The sequence below is a fragment of the Armigeres subalbatus genome, chromosome 3, assembly GCF_024139115.2.
Source record: "Armigeres subalbatus isolate Guangzhou_Male chromosome 3, GZ_Asu_2, whole genome shotgun sequence".
Classification (NCBI taxonomy): Eukaryota; Metazoa; Arthropoda; class Insecta; order Diptera; family Culicidae; genus Armigeres; species Armigeres subalbatus.
In genome coordinates, this window is record NC_085141.1 from 342,714,449 (window position 1) to 342,737,588 (window position 23,140).

At 38.0% G+C, this 23,140-nt stretch overlaps 1 protein-coding gene and 1 long non-coding RNA gene across 3 annotated transcripts in view; one reads left to right on the forward strand and one right to left on the reverse strand.

The window, feature by feature from the left end:
- Positions 1–1,940: 1,940 nt before the first annotated feature.
- Positions 1,941–3,013, forward strand: LOC134222160 (uncharacterized). 2 transcript variants are annotated; one of them, XR_009982404.1, is made up of 3 exons: positions 1,941–1,964; positions 2,690–2,802; positions 2,878–3,013. It is a non-coding gene; the product is annotated as an uncharacterized LOC134222160 (long non-coding RNA). The 2 variants fall into 2 exon arrangements; XR_009982405.1 differs by lacking the exon at positions 1,941–1,964 and adding an exon at positions 2,155–2,282.
- A 2,968-nt stretch (positions 3,014–5,981) lies between these two features.
- The window catches only part of LOC134225891 (patched domain-containing protein 3), a 308,883-nt gene continuing 291,724 nt past the window's right edge, over positions 5,982–23,140 (reverse strand). Inside the window, exons 8-9 of the mRNA XM_062706320.1 lie at positions 9,171–9,697; positions 5,982–9,109 (exon numbers count right to left, since the gene is read on the reverse strand). Coding sequence (XP_062562304.1) covers positions 7,532–9,109; positions 9,171–9,697 — 2,105 coding nt within the window. The 3' untranslated portion in view covers positions 5,982–7,531. The remainder of the gene's footprint in view (positions 9,110–9,170; positions 9,698–23,140) is intronic.

The following is a 23,140-nucleotide window of genomic DNA, read 5'->3' on the forward strand; positions in this document are numbered from 1 at the left end:
GATCGGAAGAGAACCATCACCACAATCAGCCAGACAGAACGTGTGTGACTAGCAAACGTGTCGGACGTGATCCGCGTTCGTCAGTAGCGAGTCGGTGAAATATTGTATGTGACAATCGGAGTAAATATAATTAGATAGTGAAAGTGTTCGTGGTTCTTTTACTAAACTGAAAGAATATCCCTCGGATCTAACAATCATTACTGGTTGCGTTCATGGCAGCTGCGACTGATGCTTCCGTTTTTTCGCCAGTAGATCGCTGGCGTCATCGTCGCCCAACGACAAGTAGACGTTGCTGGCTAGAAGCTGATTGAACAGCAGCTTATGGAACGTACACACGGTCAAGCAGTTTGACCAACATTGACTCCACCTCTCGTTTATTCAAACATCCATCAAGTTTTACCAACAGCGGCACGAACAATCAATTTGTTCGACCAACAATATCACACACGAACGACCGAAGCGCCAACTTGAGCACCAACCATCAAAAAATATATGGGGGTTTGTGCAACTTCACTACAAATGCTCAAACATGTTCGGCGAACCTTGACTCCACCCCGACAACTCACCAAAATCAAACCGTTTTAATTTTTCCAACCCAGTCGCCAACTGTCAAATAGTTGGTCGAACCTGAGATCTCAGGTTCGAACAACTTCATACGTTCCAACAAAGCAGCAACCGAAGCGTTTTCTTGGGGTGGAGTCAATGTTCGTCAAACTGCTTGACTGGGTGGTGGTGTGTACGTCTCGGACTCGGACTCGTACAACTCGGATACAGGGTGTAAAATGAAAATTTCAAAATTGAGGACCGTCACGAAATCATGTAAGATTTTGAACGTTACTAGCACATTCATCTTTCGATGGATTTTTGAGATTTATATATCAATCGACTCGGAAACTCTCCACCAATTTACCAGTTGTGTTGGATCTTCTGATTATCAACGTTAAACTAGGATATTGGACCATTTCGGCAGCACCTCATATTCCCGTCCGCAACGTGAGTTTCAACGCGGTTGTCTGTTGGGCTCCCCGGATAAAAATTTACAGCAACTTGTATGACATAACCCATTGAAATACAATAGATTGTGTGGCAAACAATACAAACTATTGTATGCTTATTGTAAAATGTTCACGGTTGTAAAAGATCTTTATTGTACGTACATTAAAATAACAATATATTTAAATGTTTCCGATATATTCTATTATATTTTTATTGTTCGCTTATGTTTAGTATTGCTCATCCAAAACTAAACAATTTTTTTCGGTTTGGATGATCTGGAAATCCGTCTAATGTTATTGAATTAATATAATTTTGGAATATTTCATGGATTTATTATATCCAGTTTTCCGCGAGCGGTTATGGCCGCCAGCTTGCTGCGGGTTAGTCTCTGATTTGACATTTCTGGAGGTCAACTGCACCCACCGCTCCGAGCATTTTGACCAATGTTGCATAAAAGAAGGTGCTGATTCGGTGAATTCAAGCCTTCTTATATAACACATTGATCAAAATGCTCGAATGGTGGGTGCAGTTGACCTCCAGAAACGTCAAATCAGAGACTAACCCGCAGGCAAGCTGGCGGCCATTACCGCTCGCGGAAAACTGGATTGATGAAATAACAATTGAAAACAATAAAATTACAATAGCTTTGCTTGTTAAATAAATAAAAATGTTATACCGATTCTCAAGTATATTTTCATATTGCAGGTCTTGTTGCAGGTCTAGAAATGTTTTACAATAAAAATTTGATTTCAAAAAAATGAAAGGGAACAAAAACTTTTGCTTATTCGGATTATTATATTTTATTATATTTTATTCGGAGAATGGCTGGATTCATTTGAGCGTGTACAGTTTTGTTTATAATTAGTGAAGAGATGAAAATAATGAAACTGTATGGTGCAGAAAGTGTTTTTTTAATTGCAGTTTCGGCTGCTGGGAAAGCGGTAGATCACTATGGCTTCTGTACCGTGGTGAGTATCTAAAGTGTTGAAGCGCGTTAGAGCATCATTAATGGGCGCGAGTATTTTGATCACTCTCACTGTACTGTCATTTTAGATTAGTCACTCTTTCGGTCACTCTTTTCGGTATTTTCGGTTATCATTTCGGTGGCTGCATTCCGTATCGGTGACGTTCGACGTTTGATATTTAGTTCATCAAATAGTAGCGCTGTTATTTGGTCAATTTGGTCACCTGTTAGCTGCGCTACTGTTTTAGCAGCGCGTTTAGTAGCGACCGGTAAAGTGTCAAGTAATGATACTGCGCTGACAAACGGTTTATACTCACCACCGGTAATCGTAATCTTATCCAGTTTTCCGCGAGCGGTAATGGCCGCCAGCTTGTCTGCGGGTCAGTCTCTGATTTGACATTTCTGGAGGTCAACTGCACCCACCGTTCGAACATTTTGATCAATGTGGTATATAAGAAGGCTTGAATTCACTTAATCAGCACCTTCTTATATGCCACATTGGTCAAAATGCTCGGAGCGGTGGGTGCAGTTGACCTCCAGAAACGTCAAATCAGAGACTGACCCGCAGGAAAACTGGCGGCCATTACTGCTCGCGGAAAACTGGATACTACAAAAGTTCAATGTACATAATGAACGCAGTGGTTCATCCCGAACAAAAAATAAATGAAAATTTTATCATCATAATACCTGATGACATGCCTGGTAACATGTATCCTTGTTCCTTTACAGAAATGAAGCTTATGATAAATAAAATACTGCTGCTTGCTGGTCACTGATTGAAGATCGTTCAGTGGCTACCATTGGCCAATCTCACCAACGGGATATAATAAGAACTGATGCAGGTATTTTTTTCTTTTCTTCTCGACGTATTTTTTCTAATAAAACTGACATTCTTTTATAATTTACATTTTTCACAGGTTTATATCTATATGTATTGTCTATTCGGAACAAAGTTAGTACGCTTTTTAAACCGATGTTAGATTTTTCTCCAGATACAGGCAACCCACTTAACTTTGGAAGTAGTGCGCTGAATTCGTCTAAAGATATGCTAAACAACCGAAGGAAAATAAAATAATATGTAAAACAATTAATTGTATTGTATTCTATTGTAATATTGGAGTATAATGTATTCTAAATCCTGTTGTTTTTCTATTGTAAAACAATAGAAATAGTAATTGAAAACATTTGAAACACAATGTTTTCTATTATTTTCTCGATCGAAATCATCCCATTGAAGAACCGTAAAATCAATTGTTTTGCTCCGAATTTTGTATGGAAAATTTTCGATTTTTTTATTGTAAAGATACATAACAACCCCCCTTTTTAATTGTAAAAGTCCCATTTACCATTCATTTTATCGTGGAAAACCATCATTTCTCATGTGATTTTATTGTCAAAACTCCATTATATTCAATGGTAAAAATTATGTTTTAAATGGTGTTGTAACAATAAAATATGTGATATTTTAATGATATTTTTTATCCGATCTCCTTTTTGTGCGGTGTTTCGCACCAGTTTGGCACAAAAAGTAGAGCCAGACCAGTGACCGCGGTCGAAAGAAATGCGTAGTGTGTAACGTATAGTGAATATCCAAGCAACCAGAAGTTCGTATAAGAAGGGCTATTTTGGCTTAATCAGCTCTCATTTTAAGTAATTTTTTGTATGGTGGGAGCGTAAAAGTGAACTTTAAAGTTCCGTTAAGCATGCTTGGAACTTGATGTGAACCATAGTGAACCAATTAATTCGGTTAAGAGTAAATTTAAGTAAAATCTGAACTTCTGGTTGCTTGGGTATGTAGTGCATAAAAAGTGATATACACGGAAGAAATAAACTACCCAATAGTGAGTTTAATTAACCCAACCTCGAACATCCGTACGGGAAGCCAAAATTGAGTAAGTAGGGTCGAAGTAGTTTGCCTTTACTCCCATGTTAAAAAAAAGTACTCAACGGAAAAATTATTTACCCAAATGTAAGTTTAATTCACTCAATTTCGACCTCGGGTAATAAAACTCAACATTGGCTTCCCGTATTGAACTGGCGTCGTTGGATTCTTTGGCTCTTTTGTTTTTGACAACAAAAGAAAGAGTGGATGAAAGAGAAGATAAAAAATAACTCAAAAGTAAGTTTAGAAATACTCAATTTTGGGTACTTTTTTTCTTCCGTGTACATACATGCGCATTAGGGTGGTTCAAAAAATCGATTTTGCTCCACAGTGCTCATCTGATTCTTTACCATGTTCTGAGTGTCCTCTGAAAATTTTAGCTCATTTGGATTAAAACTGATTTAGCACAAACCGTTTCAAGTTTGCATGCAAATTCAACCTCATAGTTAACCGGTTCATCCGATTCAACCTCATCATTGAAGTCAGATAGATCGTCGTCCATTTCAGAATCAGTTGAGTTCTCGAAACCACCTGCTCCGCGTGATGGAGAAAAATGCTCGGTCACAATGATTCGAGATCGACTTGAATCCGAATCGACGGCTGCTTCGCGTGAAGGCAGAAATGTGCTCAGCTTCAATGATTCGAGATCGGCTTGGATCGAATTGCGGACCGACGGCTGCTCCGCGTGATGAAGAAATGTGCTTAACTACACTGACTCGAGGTCGACCGCGATGCTGAACGGCAGCTACTCCGCATGGCTTGGATCGAATTGCGGACCGACGGCTGCTCCGCGTGATGAACAGATGTTCTCAACACTGATCCGAGGTCGACTTGGGCCGGGTTGCGGTTTGATAGCTGCTCCGCATGATGGAGAAATACCGTATTGCTTTGAATTGCCGGACGCTTCGAAATCCGGACACTTCTGTCACAAAACAGATAGACATCATAAAACAAACAGAAAACTTCAAAGTGAACTCTTTCTGTAGCAACAATCGACGAACGGCCCTCCCGTGTATCCAGGGCGATAGAGAAAAACAGAAAAGCATGCGCTGCTGCTCTGTCTTATGCGCGTTGATGAGTAAAGCTTGACTTCCACCGCTAGGTTCGCTAGCGTTTCAAAATCAGGGAAGGACCACATTCCACGGCAAAGATGCCTATATGTTATGTGCTTCTGTTGTTATTCGACTTTATTTACCATCTCGACAAGTTTTTTTTGGTTGTCAATGCAGGGAATGATTCTTAGACTTGAAACCATTTTAACAAATGTAAGTAATCCGTGATCTGTGGTAAAAACGTGAATATTAGAGGTAAAAATTGAAGGCATGTCATAATCAACGGTACATTTCGTTTTTCTTAGGATGCAGCTTAAGACTCAACATTAGAAAAACTATGCTCATAATTTCTATAGTCTATCATTTGCAAGGGGTATTAGTGATTTATAGTGACATTTATTTCAATTTGCAAATATAATAATCAGATAGATTAAAAGAATAATTGTTATACTTTCGTAAACAAAATGTTACTGATTTTCTCCTTAATCCGAATTAAACAAGACTACTAGATAAATAGTTTTTTAGTTATAAGCATTTTGATTTAGAGTAGTAAAATATGTAGAGTTGTAGTGAAATTAACAACTGTCATTAATGTATAGCAAAAGAAAACAACATTAGTTATCATACTTTACCCTTCATAAACTGATATCAAATTTTGATTTCATTTTGATGTCGATATCATAATATGATTTCTATTTGCTATCATCTTGTTGTTGGACTTTGCTCGGGTACAGTTTGAGCTCCAATGATGAGCTTCATCATCAATGCCACCTGAAGTAGACAGCAGCTGAACGGACGGACGAAAGATTGGAGTCCAACAAGACACCGCCGTATTTTTTATTCTTTATTTACGTGGGACACCGCCGTAAATGAACACCCAGAGCCACAAGCTTGTTGACATATGTACATACAGAACTACAGAAGTAAAACAAGTTGACACAAATTTGGCGCAATGGTGGAGTGAGTTAATGTATAGTAACGAATTTGTTTTTGAAACAAACCTACCAGTGAATGTAATAGCAATAGGTCCAAAGTGTCTTATATGGATTTTCGAATACATTCGTTTACATAGAAAAGATCTGTAGAATTTATTTTTCTTATAAATTTTATTGGCCTCGGTATTAAATTAGTCTGTTGTATACGTGAATACATGTATATTGCTCTAGTTCTACCCAAGTTAGGTCCCTCAGATTCAATGTATGCTTTAGTAGGAGTTTGATTTGACCCCGACGGTTCCCTTAAATATTCGGTATTTAATTTTGCTTGTGAGCAGTAACCAAAAGAATATCAGGCTTTCCATGGATGGTATATTTTTATTTATTAATTCTAAAATATTTTTATACAAAACTTGCGAAAGATGAGATTTTTTCCCCAATGGAACGAAAAAGGCTGTTTGGAGAGAATGTTAACGTTATTATAAAGGGATGTGACAATAATGGACTTCCTTCCTGTGTCCCTTGCATCCGCACATTTTTTGTCTTTTGATTCGTTGTCCGCTGTCAACTAAGAACTATATAATCGATCCACTTTTCTAAGCATATTTTCCAGTTTAACTCTACGCCTTACTACAAATTAATTTAAATAACACTCTATGCTTCTCTAGTTATTCACGCACTTAAACTTTCGATATTGAGCTTTACATCAAGATAGTTATTACATGAAGATTAAGTTAGATGACGTCGCGAATAGCAGTATCGTGTGAAAATACATACATATGAAGATAATAAATGATTTGATAACATTCGTTGTCATTCACCCACAAAAACTCAACCATGGCAGGACGCTTTCACACACATATTATTTAAATTTAATAAATTCTAACTTTCACCTTCTTCCGTTAATTGGTATAATACACAGATTATCATGAATAACGTTAGGAAAGAAACAAGAAATTGTTACATTTTACTCGTTTGAGATTTTATGTAACTAGGAAGAGTGGGAACAAAGTCTAAATTTACAAAGTCGTAGAATAAAGTGCGGCTACTGATTTACCACATAGGTTTTGGGTGGGTTGATTTTCCTGAAATTCCATTAGTCAGAATCCAGAGAATCATTTTCCGAAATGGATTCACATTTTAGATCAATGAACCAGTTTCCATATTAGCTAAAATATTTTTTTAAAGAATTTTCAGTATTTGTAAGTTTTAATTTTTGTTGAAACTGATTAACGTACATCCACATGGCACTCCGAAAAAAGAGACCTTGCGTTAATGTAACTTCGGAAAAAATCATATCACCGTCGCCATAATACAGACGAGAAAGTAATTATTAATGCTTATACAGATACTTCATGTACAATGAACATTGAGCAAAAAAATGGGTTTCAATCTACGAGTAGAGGTTAGCATTATCGAATTAATTCTTTAATTGACATGATCGATTCTTGTAATAATAATAATAATAGTAGAAATCAACAGCTTTCTCGCCACTCTACTTGTAGAATAATCCCAGACGTGAAATGGGGTAGTTCAGACTCTAGAGTTAGGTAGGGGAGGATTCGTGGAGTTAGGGCTGGGTTTCAATATCATTGATTTGCCTACTTAATGCTCTACAGGTTTGCTAAACACATATCCACCCGCGGCTACCGTTTGTTTACACAATTACATATTACACACAGCTCAGGTTCCGCCTAAGCATTCAAGGAAATCTCATGTCACCCATGTGCCGTAGTTGATGCAAACTGCTTTGGGACGAGGTCCGTTGGGGCGGTTGTCGGGGGTAGTACAGGTTGTGCTGCGAGGACGAACGGTGCGGGTTCTGTTTGTAGATTCCCTCCGGTGGGGTGAACTTTCGGGGACGGCGCTCATCGCTGTGTCGTCGATGTTTGTTGTCACTCTCGTCGGAGTACTTTCGGCGATAATTGCTATTATTGCTATCACTGCCACTATTCTGGCTGTCGTTCGATAGACGTTTCACGTGGCTTGTGTCATACATGTAATAACGGTTTGTGTGTTGGTACCCTTCGTCCACAACCTCGTCGTTTTCGAACGTTCGGTTATCTTCGTAACGTGCTTTGCGAGGTCGGTTCTCTTCTGACTTCCGGCGATCGCGATCGGGTTCATAATCGTATTTCTGTTTCCCTGCCGTTTGTCCTTGTGCAACGTTCAGCATGTCGTCGAATCCATACCGATTGCTGTTCACCCTTATTGGTACCTTCGGAACTGGTTTTGTCCACACGGCATCCTGTCCGTATAGGTCTAGCACCGGTTGGAATTGACTTTGTCCGGTCAAGTTATGTGAAGATCTTCTCCAAGCTTCCTCATACCGTCTCTTGGTATTTGCATCCTCGATCGCTTGTCTCCGTTGCGATTTGCTGCTTGAACTTTCACTGGAGTCTTCTCCAGAGGTACCTAGTCCTAGGTCTTTCTCATCGCCATATGCCTTGTAGGGTGCTCCTAAGAAGGTTTTACTACCGAACGCTCCTGTCAATGCCAACTGAGGATGCGATATGCAGTAAGGATGTGGATAGGACTTCTCAACGGGAGACAACTTCATGTCTTCTTCTGGGTAAGAGCTACAAGATCCTGGTCCAAACAAAGACAAAAGCACTGGCAATAGGAACAATCCATGCATTGCTCCGAAGAAAATAACCAAGAACACCATTTTGAAGAACACCAAAAATATATAACTGTCGGCCAACAGAAGCCCCATAACCCCCAAAATCGTGCTAACACTTCCTTGCACTATAGGCATTCCTAACCCGTACAATGCTTCCTTTACCCTCTCATCAGGTGTGCGTCCTTTGCTCGACATATAAGTGTAGCAAATATGTGCCGTGAAGTCCACAGAAAACCCAATGCACATTATCAGGTTGATCATGGAAATCGAATCCAGATTCACATCCCAAAGACTCATATATCCTGCCACCCCCAACTCAATGCTCACGATCGAGAAAGCAACCCACAGCGAGCATAGGAAATTCGGTATAAAGATGAACGATATTAACATCATGATCAGCGCACCGACCACCATCGATTGTACCGACGTCGGACGCACCAGTTCGAACTGATCGAAGAATACAAAGTACGGATGGAACACGGTCGCATTCAGGGGCGAGGCCTTGCAAATCGCCCGCAGATCCTGCACCATGACCTTTTCGTGATTAGTGTCGGTGATGTTGACCGCCTGAACCATGAAACGGGAAGCCACAATCCGTTTGCCATCGTCGCTGAATTTCACATCCAGTGAGAACGGATTCGCCGGGAACAACCAAATCTGAAACCGCGAAGAATGATCATTAGATAATAAGTCGAATTATAATAAGAAATGATTTTACCTCCTTTAAAGCTTCGATGAAAGCCTCCTCGCTATCCAGCGTCAGGTTCAGGTAGTCATTGTTCCGATCAACATATGCCACAAACGATCGCAGCCACGATTCACTGTAGAGCGGCGAACTGATATACGACGTATTCTCCAGGGACTGCATCAAATCTTCGATCTCCATCTGCGTGTGCGGGTCCGAGTAGTTCAAATCTCCGGTCACGATCACCTGGATTCGGTATGGGAACTCCCGGTAGTAGTCATCTTCCAGATCGAAGAACTTCACCGAGTACGAGTCCGCCTTGGACAATTTGCGCCGTTCGAGACCTTCCTTGATCTTGGTAAGCCCGAAGCAGGCTCCACCCAGGTAGGCAGCAAATACCACTATGATGAGGGCCTTGACCCAGCCTTTGTTCAGGATGCCGGCCATCGTGTCACGGAAAAACTTCATCAGCAAGTGCTCCTTGTTGTCGATGGGGTTGTCCGGATCGTCCCGGTTGATTCCGCCGGTGTTCAGTTTTCGGTACAGCCATGATCGATTTTCTGCGGATTAGAGAACAAAGGTTGGAACAGTTGGGTAATTTATTTTATTTAACAATTGTTTAAAAGTATATTTTAGCGAAACAAAATTTCAAATATTTAATGCTCATTTTTATTATAAATAAAGTACTTCATGGTAATACATGATTTAATATAGAATTATGACCGTTGGCGGAGTTAAACTGTGCACGATTTTTCCTGGAATTTGAATATATACGCCAAAATTGTTTCGAAAGAAACTGATTTTCCACTAATTTTGATAAATACTGGAGATGCTCCCAAAAGAATTTCTAGAGAAATTTTCGGAAGAATTCTACGAGGAATTTTCGAAGGCAGCTTTTACTTTGAACACTAAAATTGTCAAATGATTAATAGACTTTTGACGTTAGTTAGCCCGGTGACAATAAATTCATCATGAATGAAATCCCCTGAAAAGATGAAAATGATTTATACAAGAAGCCTCATGATCCACAACTTTCGAATAAATGTACCACTGAAATCACGCAATTGAAAATGTATTGTACATTTATGGATCGCCGTTCCGATCTACGCTCATACAAATCCTTTATCAGGTCCTACTTAAATTACTTTGAGAGTTCCTTAAAAAATTACTTGCAGAATGTATGGTTTACTAAAAGAATTTTTGGATAAACCTCCACGGAATTTTCGAGAAATCTTCCGAAGGAATCACTAAAGAAGTGTGCAAAGACATTTTTGGCAAAATTTTCTAAATTTTTCCTGGAGGAAGTTCAGGAGGAATCCCTAAAGGAGGACCTGATGGAACTTTTGAAAAAAAATGTAGGTTTTGCTGAAGGAATTTCCGAAAGAATTTGAAAAGATTTTCTTTAATTAATTTCTAAAGGTATTCTTCAATGAAATCCTAAAAAAATTCTGAAAAGATTTCCTAGCAAAGAACCAATTAAATCTGAGAAGAAATTTCATGAGAATTTTTGAAAGAATTCCTTAAATGATTTGTAAGGAATTGACAAAGAAATTTTCGTCAGAATTTCAGAATGAATTCCCAAAGAAATTTTTGAAGTAATCCCTGAAGAATTTTACGAATGAAATTCTAAAAGAACAAGGTGATGATTGAATTGCCTAAACTATGGCGAATAAACACTTTGAAGTGTTTCATGCACACTGCTAAACATATACGAATTTATAAGAGTAATGGATTGTGCCACGTCTTCATTGAGTAATGATTCAATATGTGAATGAAAACAACAAATTATTATTCAAAACGTTTGATTTATTGACAAATAAACACATTAGGGTCAAACTACACGGACAGAAAACAAAATGTTGGTTGAATATCAAACTAAATGTTTTTTTTTTTCAATGGGATGTTTGAGTTGTTTGATTCAAATTTCAAACAACTGTTTGGCGTTTGTTGTTTCAGTTTGTTTTCACCCTAATTCATATTGATCACTACATACAACATAGATTTTGGTTGTCTCAAACTAATATTTTAGTTTGTTTCTACCATATTTGCTTTGTTTTTCGAGCTGAGTCGATTGATACATGAATCTCCGAGTCTCCTATTAAAAATCCGCTTTTGGAGTGAAATTGTGAAAATACGACTCTCTACACCTCGATGTTCTGTATCTCGATATCTTTCCCTATGCCGATGGTTTCCTCGGTCCCTTCAATCTGCATTATTTGTGCATTCTACATCTCGACAACCTCCCTATCTCGATATCTCGATGTGATCTGATCAAGGAATGTAATTGTCGCTGAAAAATGCAAAAACAAGCGACAAAAGAGAATAGCGATAACTCTTTGTCCCCATCTGCAGAGGATAAAGACATTGTTGCGTTCCATTTTATTTGCAACAAACATGGAGAGGTAATTGTTGTGAACTTTTCAAACTGCGATAACTTGTTTATTTTAGAAGTAAAACGCAAATCATGTCAACAGATGGTTAAGTTTATGTCTAATCTATGATAACTGATACTAATTTAACAAAAACATCATCGGAAACCGACTACTTCTCAAAATGCGTGGCAGGCGATAATTGTCCTATTCTGTTGCATTTTGGGACAAACGCTTATTGCGAGTTGAGTTTGTCCCAACATTTACAAGAGAGGATAATGTCGTTGTCATTGGCAATGTTGTTATTTTACATTCCTTGGATCTGATCGTATTTTGTTCTTGATTCACTCTCCTTATGTCAATATGTTCAAATTTTTTGGCTACTAGACCAACTTTGGTCAATAATCAACATATCAAAAACAGGAAATGAGATTTGTTTTGTTGTCGATTTTCATAGCAACAAGCTTTTTTGGATCTACCGTGGGGCATCGAAATCCGTACACTTAAGCACCATAGTATATGAAAAAATCATTAGAAAATAGGAATCGAATGTAAATAAAACGTTTGTTATTGACACAGGATCATGAAGGCTTCTACTTTTGAAGTGTTTCAGATTTACTGATTAAAAACTACGAAAAACATGATAAAATAATAAGTAAAATCAGCTACTCCTGGATCGAACTCCGTCCGCCGTGGACGGATTTCAAATCAAAGGATCAAAATCCGTACAGCTATTTTTTAACTGAATATTTAGATCGAAGCAGTTCGCAAGCAACTACCACTGTAAATAGTTCAAAACGCGCCTTGATAAACGACCCCTTCGATTTGTATTTCTCTCATCTTATGTAATGATTCGCAATTAGCGATTAAAACACAGTTACTTTTGGTGCAATTATGCTCTACCCGAAAACAAAATGGCGGCAGAAACTCCGCGTTTGGTGGGTGGCGAGTTGTTTTTATTTTTTTATTTTTGTTGCTTTAACTTTAAAGCTTTAAAGCCTTCTTTCCATTCCTAAGCCCTAAAAGCTTACTCTCAAGTATCTGAACAGGATAAGATAAATTATTTCTAAATTAATTACCTTTAACCCCCCTTAATTTATTGATATCTCATGAGGTGGACGGATTTCGGTGCTGTACGGATTTCGATCCCCCACGGTAGTACCCATTACAATTTTCCTACCATTCCTTGATCTCTCCCTATTTCGATGGTCCCTTGATTATCGAGATATGGAGAGGCGACTGTATAGTCTTTTGGTACCTACAACTTTATTGCATAAGAAAGGCGTAAATCCAAAGGAATTACTGAAGAAATTCAATTTAATAGAAAATTAAAATTAAAACTCGCAAATTTCCAAAGAAAACCCAGAAGGATTTTCTGGAGGAATTTTCAAAGAAAATTCAAAAGAATTACTGAAAATATTCCTAAAGGAATTTCCGAAAGTATTTCGAGGGAATTTCTTAAGGAAGTTTCGAAGGAGAAATCAATAGGAATTTTCAAAGGAATTCTTGAAGGATATTTCGAAAAAAAAATCCATTAGCATTTTTTAAGACATTTCCGAAGAAAATCCTAAAGCAATTTCCAAATAAACAGTCGGAAGAATGTCTTTAAGTTTTTTTTTCTAAAATTCTGGAGCTAGCTCTAAACCCTTTATAAGGCAGTGGCAACTATATTGCAACTAACAAATTATATGTTTTCCTATTTATTAACAAAAGCTTTACTTATTATTTCTCATGTAGTGGCTTTATTTGCTACCTAGTAACACCCCAGATGCATTTTAGCCATAAAAAAATTGAAATGTTAGTTTGAGAACAGAAAAGGAATTTTGTTGGTTTCTTATTTTTGTGATTTTTTTTCACCAGTGAGCACGCGTGTTAGCAAAAAGAAGCGACAAGATTGGGGCTGTATTTTTTTGTTTTGCAATGAGATGACTATAGGTACAGTGAGATGGAAAACGGAACAGCTCCCCTATTTGTTTCCGTTGGTATTAATTATTTTGAATCTCCTGTGTTACATTATGGCGTGATTAGCGTGAAAAAAGCTTTGCCTTTCTGTATATTTGGTTTTTGAATTTTTGACGAAATTGTGTTTTTTTCACTTATAATGCGTTTTTCGACTAGGACTCTTCACTAAAAAATGTAACGTGCCTTGATTTGACTGGTTCTACGTAAAACCTAATTTTTAAAAATCTTTTATTATTTTTTGTTGTTGCCTGTTGTCCCGCTTGCAAGGAAGTGGCAACTATATTGCCACCAATTTTTCAATGTTTCTGAACTGTTTAATGTAAAGTGACCAGACGTCCCGGATTGTGCGGGACAGCCCCGGATTTAACTTAGCTGTCCCGCATTGTCATGTGTCCCGGAAAACGTGAAATGGGAAATGGGATGTTTAGAAAATCTGTAAAAGACCGAACTATTCAGAAGAAAAAGGAAGAACTTAAGCAATCTAGAGGGTTTACTGAACTTGGAGAATAAAGTTTTGAATGTTTGAATCTAAATAAAGTTCGTAATGTTAAACGGGGTCATCGGGATAATTGATTCATCGTGTCGCAATCTCTTCACTCTCGCTACTAAAAAATAGAAGGGGACAAAATCCGCGAACCAGATGACCAGGCTATCCTAACTATTAAAGAGTCCATCCAGTTAAGATGATTTGTTAGTCTTTGGAATTTTAATCAATCAAATGGACTAAGAGGAAAAATGTGGGGATATTAAGGATTTTCGTGATCTACAAAAATAAAAATGTCTTTTGAGATATTTTATATTTTGAGAAGTTTAGACCGGCTCCAGAATCTAGAAAAAAAATGGGAAAATGTGTAAAATCTGGAGTATCCTTAAATCTGCAAAGATCTAAAAATCTTCATAATCAAGAAAATGCATGGAACATACAAAGATTAAAGAAAACAATTTCACCATCTTCAACCAACGACGGTTGTTCAATTGGACACTTACATAAGACAATGGACATCGGACAACATTCAGTAGCCCAATGAAGAATGTTTTGTTTATCGAAGACTTTCCACGACTGAAACGGGAATCGAACTCTCAACACATAATACACATCATATAACTACAAAATATGCTCAGACGATAGGCGCCATACAGCCACGAGGTCTTGATTGTAAATCAATTCTTATTTCAAATATATAGGGTAAAGTGCCCAATAGTGACCCTCCAGCCTTTTTTGCATTATAATAACACAATGTAAACATTTTGCTATGAAATTTCATCGGGAGAACCTACCTTACAGTCCTATGATTTGATTACATGCATTGGCCATGCTATCTAAAGTAAAATTAGATGATTTTTTACAATTCTATAAAAAATAAACACGAGAGTGTCCATTATAGGAATATTTTGGGGGGTCCATAATAGGGAACAAGAACGTCCCGAAAAGGAACATGAAAACCAAATGAAGTGTCGACTATAGGGAAGCAATTTCCTATTCCCCCAGGGGGTCTACTATAGGGCGAATTCAGTCAGACTTTAAAATGTTAATTCCAACGAATAACGCCGTGTATTTGAGTGTTTTATGTATATATCGTAAAGAGGAGATGCAGAACTTGTTATTAGATATTAAGCAGAATTAATATGTTAAACATTTCTACTCCTTATGACAGGAAAAGCAAAATTCCGCTACTAGGGGGTCCACTATTGGCCATTTTACCCTACGAAAAAAAAAAACCAAAGATTTTAGGAAATTTGTTTCTATGAAATCAAGCGATTAACATCATACTAGATGTTGTAGGTTGATAGGAGAAAAATCTCATTGACGATTTGATACGCTATCAAAATATATAATGCATAAGGTGTCCCGGATTGGCCTAAGAAAAATCTGGTCCTTTAGTTTAATGTATAACAAACATACATTTGAGATTAATACCATGTCAACATTGTGTCATATTGTTGTTTTTGTTAGTTTATTGTTTGCTGGGGGAAATCTCGAAGGAAGTCTTAGAACTCCTCCTTTGAAGGAACTTCGGGGTTCATTTCCGAATTATTTTCCGTATTTTCCCTGGAGGAATTTCTAGAGGACTTGCTGGAAAAGTGTCCGAAGGAGTTCTTGGAGAAAACGAGGAATATCGGAAATTCGTCCACGAGTTCCTTTGTAAATTCCCTCAGAAATTCCATTAGATGGAAAATTTATAAAATTTCTTACTACTACTTTTAAAGGAATTTCTAGAATTATTGATAAGTTTTCGAAGATATGGAGCTTCTGATATTACATGACGAGCTCGGTGGTCTAGTGGCTACTACTTCTGCCTCATAAGCAGGAGGTCGTGGGTTCAATTCCAGGCTCGTCCCTTTCCTACTTTGTATTTCTATCTTAGTTCTTTCTGTGTTTCACGTTCTAGCAAAACAATTCCTACTGTTACAACCTTCCACACAATCCCAAACCTCCCGTGGCACCTATGAGAGGTCGTAGAGTTCTCTGCATCTTTCTTAAGTAGGTGTCCAACTAACCATCCTTACCCTTGCTCAGCATTCGCAAGGACAGGCCAGGACACATCTGGACTATTAGAGAGTGCATTACTTCCATCTAAGAGATAGTGAGAAGTCGCAAATCAATATATGTGGTAACGGATGGAACCGATGCTACTCTCATACAATAGTCTTGGCTTGTATCACCTACGAATTTGTGCGAATTGCTCAATTGTAATGCTAATGCTAATGCTAATATGGAGCTTCTGATATTACAACTGCAGGAATTTTCAAAGGGATTCGCGGAGGAAATTCCGAAGATTTTTTTGTATTCAATTTCGGAGGATTTTCCGAACCGACCGACGAAACGACAGGAATCTCAGCGCAATTTTGAAAGGAATTTCTGAATGAATTTCCGAAAAAAAATTTAGAGCTATTTCCTGGAGAATTTCTTAAGATATTTGTGGAAGAATTTCCAATAGAGCTCCTGAAAGAAATTCTCAACTAATTCCATGAATTGGAAGAAACATTTCTAAGAATTCCTAAAAACTTTTCGTCGATGGGCCAAAACGATGAGCTAGCGGTTGATGCATGGAACATATTGCGACATTTACTCCTATTTAGACTAACACTGAATAATAGATTATCACAGTCGAATCTCGCACACGATTTCGCAGTTTGTCAAGGTTACTGCATAGTATGGTTATCTATTTTTTCCATACAAAATTTATTTTGAAATACCTTATTTTGATTGGCCTTGCATCTGACAGTCAGCAAATTCAATAATCAACAATAAAAATAGTTTATTTTCATCATCGTCTCAACGCGTTTGACAGCGTGAAGTTCGAAAACGGGGTGATAAGGATTATTTCCAGGTGAAACTTTGGAAATCTGATCACAATTATAGTAAGGGGTCGTCAAAAATGACGACACAGATTTTAAGGGTTTTAGATGCTCGATCCACCTTGCCCGCTGTGCACCTCACCTTCTTGTTCACGTCGGATCGTTGTCGAGAACCATTTTAACCGGATTACTGTCCGACATTATGGCTACGTGCCCGGCCCACCGCAATCTTCCGATTTTCGCGCAAGCCTGCTTACGGAAACGAAGAAGTTTAACAGAGTCCATTGTCAAACATCACCACATCCTAGGCAAGCACGTCGAACAATCGTCACAGCCCTTGGATTGCTGCTCCAACCTCGTATGATACAATCGATCAGGACCAGCTATGGCAGCTAATGTACGAACACGGATTTCCAGATCAACTGTACGGTTGATCAAGGCGACGATGGATCAGAGGCATGCTTGAGTCGCTTCGAAACGCGCAGAGGGTTACTGCAAGGTAATAGTCTTTCGTGCCTGCTTTTCAACATCGCTTTGGAGGGAGTAACACGAAGCGTAGGAATTGACACGAGTGGTACGATTTTTACAAAGTCCGTTCAATAGAGGACAATGTTAGCCACCCACCACGAGTTTGTACCGGTGGTGACGAAATCGAAGTGATTGAAGAATTTGTGTTCTTGGGCTCACTGGTGACCTCCGATAACGATACCAGCAGAGAAATTCGGAGACGAATTATTGCAGGAAATCGTACGTACTTTGGACTCCGAAAAATGCTCCGATCGAATAGAGTTCGCCACCGTACCATACTGACAATCTACAAAACGCTTATTAGACAGGAAGTTCTCTACGGACACGAGACCAGGACGATATGCTCGTGGTGGACCAACGCGCACTTGGAGTTTTCGAAAGGAAAGTGCTGCGTACCATCTATGGTGGGGTGCAGATGGCGGACGGTACTTGGAGGAGGCGAATGAACCACGAGTTGCAACAGCTGTTGGGAGAACCATTCATCGTTCACACCGCGAAAATCAGAAGACTGTGGTGGGCCGGGCATGTAGCCAGAATTCTGGAAATAATCAGGTGAAAATAGTTCTCGACAACGATCCGACGGGCACTAGAAGGCGAGGTGCGCAGCGAGCAAGGTGGAAAACGATTTGCGGACCCTCCGCAAACTGCGTGGCTGGTGACGTACAGCCATGGGCCGAGTTGAGTGGAGAAGACTTTTATTTTCTGCACAGGCCACTCCGGCCTTAGTCTGAGAAATAAATAAATAAATAGCTTATATCCAATTTAAACGCTTGGAATAAACAACTTTCTAGATTAATCCAACTCTTTCTATGAGAATTGTACTCCACACGCTAAAATCGAGTCACAAGGACTGGACCCAAGTAACAATTTCCATGCTTGTTGGATTTATTTTTATTCTTATATTGGTTTTATGACAGCAACCGCCATGACTAGTTTTCAGTTTTATTGGCGCTCTTATTATTATCAATAAACCACTCATAAATCTACTGGAAAAGCTTCAAACGTCAAATTCCGATTGATCTTTTGATCAGCTCTACGGTTGTGGTAAAGAGCCATATTTTCAAAGCACGATCAAAACCACAATTTTTGATCGTATGTGGTCAAATGAATAACCCGAATAAGGATATTTGCATTGCAAAGAGTTTATAACGGTGTGAAATAAGAGCAACATTTTCCTGCTCGGAATGCATGATGGCCATATTGGAAAAGGAGAAGTATTTTCAGGTCGGTGAAATTTATCGCTGAAATCCATAAATAAATGATATTTTCATTGCGTAGAACAGTTTTCTTGCTAAATGATTGGAATTAGGAGAAACATCAATATATTAGGGGGATATTTACGATGTTGATGTTTTAGTTGTTTTCAGCTTAAAGCGCTAAACTACATTATTTTGCCGGCGCGTGGTATACAATCTTATTTTTTACCTAGATTTCACCATAAAATCGAAAGCGCAGCTTATTTTAAAGAAAGTATATTGAAAAACAAACCTGATATTTTTTTTGTTGACATCCTCTTCATGAATTTCATCATCAGTCCATTTTGTTATTATTTCCCACAATATTTTTTCCCTTTTTAAAGCAACATTTTTGACAGCTGCCGCAGCCAAATTCCCTTTTTTGCAGGTGGTTCAAAAAGGGTTTTTCAAATACTCTTAAGAGGTTTATAGTGGTTATCTAGAGAGGGCCACTTGGCCATATTTTACTCTTATAGTGGTCATCAGAAGGTTGTCGTGTAGTTATTAGTTTATTGTTAGTTCTTATGATTTGATCTTGAAAACCATTCCAAGAGCGGAATAAAACTTAAAATGTTACTTGGGGATGGTCCAATGCACCATGCGTCAGTTTAATGTTTAAAGCCTAACATGTTTAAAGCTTTTTAGCATAAAACGTAATAAATCTCCAAAGGTAATAAAGTTACAAACTGGGCGTCTCCTACGGTTTTTTTTCGGTAAAAAAAAGTGTCAAAATAATGGATAGGAAGGTAGGGAAACATTATTCACATTTTGATGAAACATCTAACATTTCGACGAGACACAACGCCCTGGTGAGACTAACCCACAATGTACTACCCGTCTCCACGCACGGTCCATATCAGAAAGCTGATTCGCCGACGGGTGGTGCGTTGTTCCTCATGAGTTTTCCGGCAACGAAATACCTATCACCACTTTTTTAAAATGTAAATATCCACAATATGGTTAGATGGTTTCTTCAATTTTAAGATGACATTGGCTAGCTATATTGTTTAATTGTTGCATGAGGTAAAACTACCAATGAAAATCGTTACAGCTAAGACATTAGAGCAGTATTTGCTTAGGTAGGGCAACTTGAGAAGAATCGTAATCTATAATTTATTCTATTCTAGAAGTTACCTATATGAAGCTGGATATAGATATCATACGATTCACTAATCTAGAACCATCTCGTAAGGAAAGAGCTTCCTGATCTTTCACTCGTGATATAAGCCGAGAACTCGTACGATCTCCAGTGTCTCCAATGTGGTATGCATTCCGGCATAATCCAAAGTCAGTGTCTGTGACCGCAATTCAGGAAACATTCAATTGTCGTTTGTTGTTATGCCATTAGTAATCATGACGATACACAGTGAACGTCCCGAACGTTGTCGTCCAGTGCTGAGCAGCATCAGTAGCGTGATTTCGGACGCCGGCTATAATGTCGATGGTCAGGTAATGTAGAATAAATTACGGCTGGGACGCGTTAGTCTGGCGTTAGATTCGGCACTAGGTAAATGGCCAAATCAGGCATGATATCGTCTAGTCTAGAATGGATCTCACGTGCTGCTATTTAAAAGACATAACAAAATTTATGATCGTGGTGATTGGTGAACTTGCATGTAAAAATAAATCACGAAGTTCGAAGGTCAAGTAAAAAAAAAATCGAAGGTCCAATGCAGGAAATGATTTTGTTCTATATTTCATGAGAAGTGGTTTAATAATCGTATCCAGCTTGCGACGATCGATGATGGCGGCTTCCGACACTAATTTGGATGTTTTTGTTATACATAACTTGAAGCTTAAAGATATAGAAGTGAGAATATTTAAAATATTGTGTACAGATGTATTTTTGGACTCTTTGGGAACAAGAAGCGTTGATACTTTAATACACAGAAAGACACAAAAAATACTACAAAAAAAATCAAATCATTCTGATTTTTTCGCATGCCGCTATAATTATTTCAAAATACCTATCTATAACATTATTTTTGATATGTGTAAATTAAAATACCTTTACTGCTGCAGATTGGCTCCGTTGATTTGCTTACTTGCTAATTGCAAGGTTAACGAACTCTACAACATTTCATTCGCAAAAAGATGCATGCTTTCATGTCGAACATAAAAGAACTATTAACATCACTCAACTATTGCGCCACACAGATCGCAAAACCTCCGCATTGCGATCTTTTTTTTCTCACACCAATTTGTGTCGGAACGAGTGATCATCATCACATCATACCGACCACCTACTTGCCTGATGTCGGTTGGTCCGCCGTCAGCCGAGTGGTCCTCCCTACAAACACTCACTTCCTTACGATCACGATAATTGTCGCTACGCGGCAACGCAACGAATAACTGCCAACTAAATTGCTACTTTTCGTGCAATATGGAGTTGACATAAAACGCATCAACCAATAAAGGAAAAGGTATAGTTGATCAACAAATCGTAAAATTCATATAGGAGAGCTTGAGAACCACAAAAAATAGGTCACATGATTCATGCAAGAACCCACAAACCATGCAGAAAGTAAAATTTAGCAGATTGGTACCATCAGGTGTCACGTGAATCGATCCGCGTTGTTTTTTTTGCCTGATTCCCATCGGGTTTTCATGAACTGTACCGTCGCGTCGTTGTCACCCGCATGTTTGCTTGCGAGCGATCATGTGAGCGAATATGTGCTACTATGTCGTTGACTCTCACGCACGTGCACCCGGCAGCATAATTAGTCCTGCACGACGAGCATACCTCGAGAGGTTCCAACACATGGCGTTGGATAGGTATCGCACTTTCTTTAGTCGTAATCACACGGAATGTATAATCGTTGTCGTCTTGTGCCACTTTGGTGTCATAGTTGTAATTTTTTTGTATGGTCCTTTCGCAGAACATGCAGTAGGATGCTTGTTAGATAATTTGTAAATATAAATATTGCGTAACGATGCTTGGTAGACTTTCTTGTTTTAGTTTTTTCCTGGATTAAATTCAATTCTTTTCACTTGTAGAAGTGTCACAGTCTTTTAAGCAGTGCTGTAAAATTGAATTTGAAAATACATATAATTTTAAGTTGCAAAGAAAGCAATGATGAAGGATAAAGTTTGTGCGCTTGATTGATTTTACAACTTTATTACTTACTAAACTATGTAGGTTTTATTAATTAAATTTTAAATACTGTCATACATCAATGAGTAAATATTCTCCACCAACATGGGATGGGCATTCGATGGGACTGCACCTTCGAGAGGCATCATCTCTGCTGCGATGATAACTTGTAGGTATCTAATTTATTATCTCTTTACAAACCTTCTCTTCGTGAACGTTAGCTGGTGCCAATGTGGTTAACGAGACAGCTTTAATGCGGCTTGCGTAATACGACACAGCTAATTATTACTAGCAGCTTGTTAAACGTCCAATAAATATGACCGATAAAATTAAAGTACTTTTTTGAATTGCAAGCCAACAACTTGACTAAGTACTTGACGGATAAACTAATTAAAATGTGATATCGTAGTGATCGTAATTACGAAACAAATGCTTTAAAACCTTTACAGAGATAACATTTATATAAAACCTTGAATGGTAATGGAGAAAAGCAATGAGATGAATTAGAATTTTGTCGAAGCATAATTGAATCATTTGTTTGAGAAACTGCATAAGTCCATTTTACACTATTTCGAGAAAACAACAAAAAACTGTTTTTGAACAAATTTGCACCGAATGTTTCGATTTCTTCGATACAGATCAATAGTTTTTGGCAAAACTCAACACCCTGGGGCACTTTAAGTGCAAAAAATGTGAGCAGTACTCCACAATTGCTCTTCAAAGTACGTGGACTTATGTAGTTTCTCAAACAAACGAAATTTTTTTCATACATTCCTGAACAAAAATTTTTTTTCGTGTTTTTTGCCAGAATACGTATTTTTGAACGAGGATTCAGAATATATTAAAATCTCGTTTTGGCCAAAAATGTTACATATGCAGTTTCTCAAACAAACGGTTCAATTGTACCATCCGATTACTAAACTGAAATCTTAGAAAGGATTTTTTTTTTAAATTTCAAGTTTGAAATTTTTATTCACATATGCGGAACGTGGTGAAGATTTAAACATAATTGGTAGCATGCCATCGATGAAGTGGAACCATACAACCCTACCAATGCAAGCCTAATTGTGGCTAGATTCAAAACATGAAAGCTGACTCAATTGAAGCTGTCGAACTGTAAGGAAAAAACAGCTTTCATAGCCAGCCTGATGCCATTTTAGATAACACTCCATGGGTGATACTATAATTTAATTAATTTTAGATCGATTCCGATAACTGCGGCTATAAATTTAGCTAAAAACATATTGTTTATCTTTTTAGTATAAAGTGATATTTGAAATTTTAATACAAAAAATACCAATCTACAGATTTCAGCAAATCAAACCATAGGGGTTTACTATAAAGTAAACATAAACACATCATGATAAAATCATTTGTCGCTCGTTGTTCCTTCCATGTCAAAACTATGAACGAAATAAGTTTATCACCAGATTAGTCGAATCAAATTTCAACTAGATCAATTAAACTGTTTCTCGTTCTGTGTCGTTATAGACATTATCAATGGATCAGATGTCT